General features: G+C 45.1%; 1 protein-coding gene across 1 annotated transcript; it reads left to right on the forward strand.

Annotated features, from left to right (window-relative positions):
- Positions 1–5,542: 5,542 nt before the first annotated feature.
- On the forward strand, positions 5,543–6,202 carry H6S33_000430 (uncharacterized protein; the record flags this gene model as incomplete). The annotated part of the gene is made up of 1 exon (XM_044831807.1): positions 5,543–6,202. One exon carries the CDS (start codon positions 5,543–5,545, stop codon positions 6,200–6,202), a length of 660 nt encoding a protein of 219 aa, XP_044699989.1.
- Positions 6,203–8,054: the final 1,852 nt, after the last annotated feature.

The raw sequence follows: 8,054 nt of genomic DNA on the forward strand, positions 1-8,054 counted from the left end.
GGGGTTGATGGGGGATTGATTGGTTGGGGGATTACGACAGAAATAGCACTGAGTTGCATTCCAGAGGTGGAATTGAGAGTTAAGACGATGTCGCCGGAGCTGGCAAAAACAGCATTTGTGTTCCCAATATCTACAAACTACATATCGCCTTCTAAACCTACAGCACGAAAAAGAGATAGATTCGCCACGGCCATAGAATCTTCTCAAAAACGATAATAAAACGGATAGTGATTGGGGTGAGACTGCTCGAGACCGGACTCGCCAAGTCTGAGAATTCTCAGCAATAATGAGCCCGTTCTCATGGGTTCATGAGAACGTTGCAACCACATTAATCCAGTCTGGTATTGAATACACCCTGCTATAAAAACTCGAGTGGAAAGAACAACAGGCAGGCCTAGTTGTAGATACTATGAAAATTTATATGAAAAGAGTTGATACTTGAGGTCAACATTCTGCTGGGTTCTCTTCCTTTTCTGACAATTTATTGGATTATAACAGACGATTTTATGAGAGTGTTCTCATCAGAATGACCCACTTATTTCCTTAAATATACTAGTATTACCTCGCTTATGCTAACTCACGCTGTCTCGAGATGTCTCGAGACTTTTCTCCCAATTCTCGAGACCAAAAGTCTCACGGGTTTCCTGAGAGGTCTCAGGCTCACCCCCATCACTAAAAACGGAAGCAGCAGGAAATATGTAATATTGTGTTTTCTTTGTGAAACAAGTCTAGTCTGGCACCTTCCACTACGTCCCCTAGTGTGTTCATCTGGCTCTTCATACCACTGTACTTTCCTGTTTTTTTTTTTTTTTTTTTTTTTTTACACCTAAACCAAATCTTGGTTCGGCATATTTTGCCTCTTGTTCACGAATCATTCGTTTTATCGATCACTACGCTGCACACAAAACACAAAATTTATAGTCCATACGAGATCACTCGGTGTCGTTCTACACCAGGTCAAGAGAGTATACACATCCCATATGCGTTGCCTCGATTAATTTGGGTTGCCAGCTGCGCGAGTTGATGATCTATATAAGGCCTTTCATGGAGTCATACTTAGACCGGGATAAAAATCTTCCTCTGAATTACGCTGGTCTTCACAAAAGCCGATAACTCGAATCCCACTTACGGTATATGTCTCAGTAAAGGTCTGGGTCCATAATCTTTTTTCTCTTTCTTTCGGCCTATTGATACATTAAACCCCGGTTTCTCGTTGCAGATACTATCATGACTTTTATTTTGTAAATAGCCTGATTTGGGCCCGGTGTGCTTGAAATAAAGTTTTTAAAGTTTTCCCCCGGAAATTAAATTTCCGGTTTACAAACCCTTGTCCATGCTTTAACCAAAAATGGCAATAACTTTAAAATGACCGTCCACGATCAACGGTAATGAACAAAGTGGCGTGAAGATTGCGATCGTGGACACTGGTACTGGGAAATAGACATCCCTTGGCTCGAGTATAACTGGTCTAGCGGTACCATGTAGATAAGTGAGTAGACTTGGACAACGCATTAGAAAGCCAGGTGATGAGTGATCCCCTTCGCTGATTAGACAGAAGCAAAGGACCGTTACGGTTTTCATGCCGGTCATGGAGATCTTTGGTCATTCGAACGTAACCGGTCGTAGCGGGAATAAGGCGTAAAACCGGATATGGGCTTAAGCTTCTCCGAATGAAAGGACTCAACAAAAGAACTGGCATACTGGCCTCCTGGTAGATATATATCTTTAGAGTAGAAGAGTCATGCCACATCACAAATGATCACTGACCTAGCTAGTACCATCGTCAGTACTTTATCATTTGCGCCTTTTTTGCCTGTGCAGCTGCAGAATGCTGAGCTGTTTTGTGTCAGTTGAATGCCACTTTTCACTAGCGGTCCTGGTCAACTTGATAGGATCCAGATATCTGTAAAAAGGAAACATAGTTTTCGATCCTAGTTCAGCTGAATATTAAGCGACCGTGGCCCTATATTTAGAGAACGATTGTAGCAGGCAAAGGCCACTAAATACAGTCAAAAGAACCTAGCTTGCCTGGAGAAAGTTAATCGCTGGCAATGAACTAAAACTTGCTCAAGAAGCTTTTCTTTAGCGAGATTTGTACTCCCTTGTAGCTCATGGGAAGATATTTCGATCTCCAAAACAAGAAGTGTTCCAGATAAGCTGTTTGTCCATAGGTTTTCTCTCCCAACAAGTTTTTTCCAGAACTGAAATGACTGATCGATCGATGGGAAATTAAGTTGAATCCTGGCAAGTGTAACTCGCTAGTAGAAACGGATGTAGTAAGAGAATATGGGAGATTAGCTTTAGGCAGATTAATTGGTACGGGAAAGGCTTAGATGATTCCGACTGAATTTTAACATTAATTCTAACCACAAGGCCTCTTATTCTAGACACCGTCAGTATTAGATATCCCTAATTGGGGTGCTAACAGATTAGAAACTTTCTAAAGTGTTTTCGATGTTCTGAAAGATTGCTTGAGTAACGGTCCCAGGCATACCATAGCTTCACGTGACCAGAGTGCTGAGGCTCCGATAATAGGCCCAGGCCCCAGGCTGAGTCGCCCGTTCTACACGTCTTAATCCTAAAAATAATGGTTCCACATTGGAACCCTATCGTGACACTGGTCAAACTTGATTTTCATTCATTAGGCACGAAAAACCGCATTTCCTTGTTTCGAGTGATAATTCATGATTATATATGTAGATCGGCGGTAAAGTGACCCTCTCCAATAAAACATACTAAGCACTCTGTAGAGTTATTCAAAAACAACCAGCATATTATTGACATGTGTAAGGCAGGCAAGGCGATCTCCATATGACCACATGATCCGCGGGCTGAATAACTGCAAGGAATCACGTCTAGGTTGTTGAAATGGCCTGGAATTTCGGTCCAATCAACAGAGTTTCAAGCCCGTCTATTGTGACCTGGGGGAGGAATTTCCTTGCTTTAGCGTCAGCGGCCCATGGTAACCCACTTATGATGCAGCCTGGTGTTTCATTCTATGAGCAACCGGAATGTTATATCTTTTTTTCCCGTAGCGGGGGTATGTATGGTAGACAAGCAAATAGAGAGATAGTCAGGTAGCCTGTCAACCAGGAACTGGTAGGAAGATACTATATTTAAAGTTTCCGCGAAGCCTTTTTCCTGTACCTGTACCTGGGAATGGAAAGTTCTTCGAAGAAGCCGGGTGACACCAGTAGAGTACACAAGCACACTCGACGTATCCAAACACGTCAGACTAAACACCGAGTTGGCTGAAGGAGCCATTATCTTGTACCACTGGTATGCTTGAAACAGTTTAGGGCCGTGAATCTGATCGCGTTTGGATAAAGTTCTGCCACGATCTTTGATATAGATAGTCGCACAGTGATGGTCATCGGGATGACCGACTGACTCCCTCTCTCAAAGCCCATTGCCGATCGCAGGGCAGGGCGCAAAGTTTCCATTTATAATACTGTGGACTGTGAAGTGAAACCAGTGACGTTGTTATCACCTATCATAAGTTTGTTAGCATGCAGCTTTATGAGATGATAGCTAGTTTAAAAGGCTATTTTGGTAGAGGGGGAAACACTGTTGTGTCCCTAAATAGGAGGATCTTAAGAGCTAGAACAAAGGCATAATTCCAAATGCCGATGGAGGGGGGGAGTCACATTAGGTTGCCGTAACCCAATCATTAGTTTGATCAGCGTTGTGGGCTCAGACAAGTCACAAGCAAAGTCCCATTATGAAAGCCACGATCTATCAACTATCATGGTAGTAGGCAGTGATGCGTACGTAGGAAGGCTGATTAGTAATTCCGCCTAGCCAGTCCCCGTTGAAAATCGGGGTTTAATCTTCGTCTCACCGGGGCCGAGCAACCCGCGCCCGATAACCGGAGTTCGGCCGCCGAAACGCAAGCTGGAATCGATCCGATACACACCCATGGTTACTGGCGCAGGCACAAGAGTTTCTTTGAAACAACGAAACCAGCGTGACAAGTCAAAGAACCACCAGAATCTACTCGTGGATGGGAATTTCTTTCCCATCCTTCTTTTCTTTTCCTCAAAAAGGGCCTTTCGCGAGATGCGAGTGGTTCCCAGGCATGCAATCTCGGAGGAACCTACCCATAATAAGAAACTCAGCTCCATGAATCAACGGCAACAATGTAGGATTTGGAGGGCCATGTCCGCCGTCAAAATCCTTTGGGGGCGGAAGAACTAGGAGAGGGGGTGAGAACATGACACGCCTGGGTTTGCTTACTTTCATGAAGCTCCTGCTACAATATACGCTTAGTCTGGATATCGATTCTATTGGTCATCGTGGGATTAATTAGGGGGTAGTCAAGACGCTCATCTTTAAGATGGTATGATACGCCCAAGCAAGCAAGACCAGATTTCTGATTCTAGAATACCGTTAAAAAGGCGGAAGGCCGTCCGCCGGCGGCGCATTGGAGAAGGGGGACGTAAGTACATGTAGGTACACACGCACACACATTGCGTTTCATATGGCCAGTCGATAACGATAGCCCCCCCCTCAGACCCAGAGGGCGATATCTACCAGGAATTGAGGCGAAGCACAAAACCAAATCTTCGGAAGAAGGGGGGGGGGGGGGGTGGTTTGTTGGATGGTTGTGGTGGAGGAGTACTTCCATGCTGGAAATCAAGTCACATAAATTCATTTAAGCTCAACTGCCATGTGGGGATCAACCCATGCTTCGCCAACCATGGCCCCAACAGGCAAGGCACTTAGCAAACAGCCATCGCCAAAAATGTGAGGAAATGCCTTGAAAGGCTGTGGTGAGTGGTGGGTGGTGGTTTGTCTTTAGAGAAGGACCAGAGAGAGTTGATGATCTGCATTTGCACTCTTCGGTCAAGGGTCCGACGTCAGCTTAAGCCTGGGGGTGGGCCAAGAAAGGCTACTAGAGTGACCGAGGAAGGTGACCAGAGAGGTTAGGGCCCGGCAGCTTAAGCAAGAAGGGGGTGAGTTATGTAATTAGAGGATAGGTAAAGTAAGAGATAGGCCCGTGCAGTTCAGTTTAGTTAGCTCTCACTCACAGTTCGCAGTTCACTATTCTCTCTCTCTACCCGTTCCCGTCCCTCTCGCCCTCTCCAATTCTTTCCCTTGTTCGAGTAACTGGGGACCTGAATAGGGAACATTTCAAACAGGACTCGAGGTCCCAGTAACCAAAATAACCCAGAAAACGGCCAAGTCCGAATCAATTTGGTAAATATCCTACCACGTTACTCCCAGAAATTAATTATGTGCAGAACCAGCTACCCACATTCAATTCATCCATACCTATTACCTGCCTACCCTACATGTACCTTATGTACCACTCTCTCTCGTTTGCCAAGGCCCTGTCCATACATACATACATACACCCTCTTTTGTGACTCCTTCGAGAAGTTCAGTTAAGAATATATTAGGGCACCGGTAGCCTCCTGGGCCGCGTTAGCACGTTCCCCAGACAGACCCACCATCTCCAACTACCAACGTCTCTGTTGAATTATTTAACAATCTGACGCCTCCCGTACATCCCAGAATTATTGAAATTCGTCGTCTCACAATGGACTACTGCTCTTCTCCACTATCCCAACGCTCGTCGCTCTCTTCTTGCGCATGCTCACCAGGGTGTAACTCCCCAGTGAGCACTCCAGCAACAACCCCTAGTAGCAGCGGAGGTTTCTCGCCCAAGATTGAGCAGCTGCAGACTTCTTACACATACACTCAACCAGCATCGCCCTCACCAAACACACAAGAGCCCAGCTACGATCCTTATAGTCATTACTCGCCATCCCCAAACGAGGTTTCATATGGTTATGGACATGTTCCTCCGCAAGTTTCATCTCCTGCAAGCACAAGTACATATCTACAGCCATTATCGCCAAGTCAGAATTCATATCAGGTCTACAATTTCAATCGATATCAGCAGCAGCAGCAGCAGCAGCAGCAGCAGCAGCAATACCAACAGCAGCCACCATTACCCCCCGCTAATGATAGCGGCTCTGTTCCAAAGTATTCAGGATACCCCCCCGCATCGGCGTTTTACGGGCCATCACCAAACATGGTTGCTGGAGAGTCCACAGCATCGTCCCACCAATCACATTACCGAAGAAGAAGTTCCGCGCGAAAATCTCCAGAAGAGTACACATTCGAGACCTGGTACACCGCAGATGGCCGTAAAGTCGAATACTCACCAATGCACATGAACTGTGCGACGATGTAGGACATACATGGTCGCTGCATAAGAAAATCAAGAAAAAGAAAAAAAAGGAAGGGAATTAAAGGCATTGATTGGTTCCGAAGGTTTAAGAGAAGGATGAGGCACGGATAGGCCTGTACAACGGAAACGGCGATGGAAGGGTTACGTGAGCGGATGGATTGGTCTCCGCGGAAACAGTCGCAACTTTCTTATGACACAGCCCCCCGCACACATCCTCGCCATTTTGTGTGACATTTATTACCTGTGTTACACTTCCACACTTAAGGTACAGCCGCTTGGCGCATACCCGTTGGTTTTGCTTTCCTCCGCACGATCCTGTGTGGTCGAATAGTCGAATCATTACCGTCGTCTCACCAACTTTCACGGGTGCACGCCTCAGATCTTCGGGGTTGCCGACAATTTAGCCCGATTTTGTCAAATCACCACTTTTTCCTTTCACTCACTTTCCAGCCCTGAAAGCGGTATTCTACATATTCTTCCCTCACTCATGCTCACTCCTTGAAACCCAAGAATTCGTTCTCACCTCACTGTCTGAGTCTATCTCCTTTGTTGCAATTCTCTCTACTCTTTAATATTTCCCTTTTTTATTAGTTGTGCATTTTCTATGGTTAGATATCCTAGGGGGTTTTATTTTATTTCTTAATCGATTTCTTATGTTTGGACGGTTTGCCTGGGGGTATAACGGAGTTTATGATTTTTTTTTTATATTTTTTTTATTTTCACTTTTACTTAATGTATATTTTGGGAAGTGGCGTTCAATGTTTTTTTTTTTTTTTTTATTTTTTTGTATATATGGGGGTTTAAAACTTTCTCGTCTCATCATTGGTCCGGGTTGGAATACTTTGGTTAGCAAATGGAAAGAAAAAAGAATTCCACAGGAGTTTTTTGAAATATCAAACCTAATACCTATGCTTCTTTTTTCCCCCTTCTCCTCTCTCTATCTCTAAGGGGGGAGTGGGGTGGGGGGATTCATAAATATAGATTCCATCTGCTCTACTCTATTGTAGGTACAATTTGCCGGTGATTCCTGATTGGAAGAGGTGCGGGTTAATCAACTGCTTTGTGGGGATTTCTACGTGCTGTTCTAATGATAGAAACTGCTGTTAGATCCTCCTCCCATATGACACCTCAGGATCCGTTACCTGCATACATACCTACATACATCCACAGAACACTCATTGTGACAATTCGCAAGTGCAAGGCGTCCTATCCTTTAGGCGTGGCGGACGTCCATGTGGTCCATTCGTCATAATCCCATCGAACATGATGAAGTTCGCAGAAGGCGAATATTCCATTCCGATCCCCCCCATACAAGATCCCACACCCGCATGTGGCATGTTCTAAATAAACGCTTCTGCATCTCTCGGTTCGAACTTTTTTTTCCTTCTTTCGGCCCCCACTTCCCTGATCCAAGGATAGCAACCAGAAGAAAAAAAAAAGGCTTTTTTAAAGTGTTGCAGGGATTCTTTTCTCTCAGTGAGTCAACAGAGAAAGGGTATCGCATTAATAATTTGCGTTGGTCCAATCGCGGCTAATGTTGTCATGTTCGCAAATCAATGACCCTAGGTGCGTCTATTGTTATGTTGAGAGGGGATGCACGTGAGCTAGCTGTATGATTAATCAACTCAAAAAAAACCTGGAGGCGGGCCGAAGAGGTTGGTTCGGGAGTCGGGCTTCGGCCGACTGTTCCGGGGGGTGAGACCTATTCCTATACCAAATTCGCTATACCTATCTGAGTGATGTCGGCGAATTTACAAAGGGGGAGAAGAGGCCAAAGGTGAGGTTCTTGTAGCTAGTAGCTAGGTAGCTTAGCAAGGTCTTTGTCTGATCTCCTTGTGTAGGTACTTGGATCAGC

This window comes from Morchella sextelata, assembly GCF_020137385.1.
Source record: "Morchella sextelata strain SCLS chromosome Unknown scls_1, whole genome shotgun sequence".
In the NCBI taxonomy this organism is placed as follows: domain Eukaryota; kingdom Fungi; phylum Ascomycota; class Pezizomycetes; order Pezizales; family Morchellaceae; genus Morchella; species Morchella sextelata.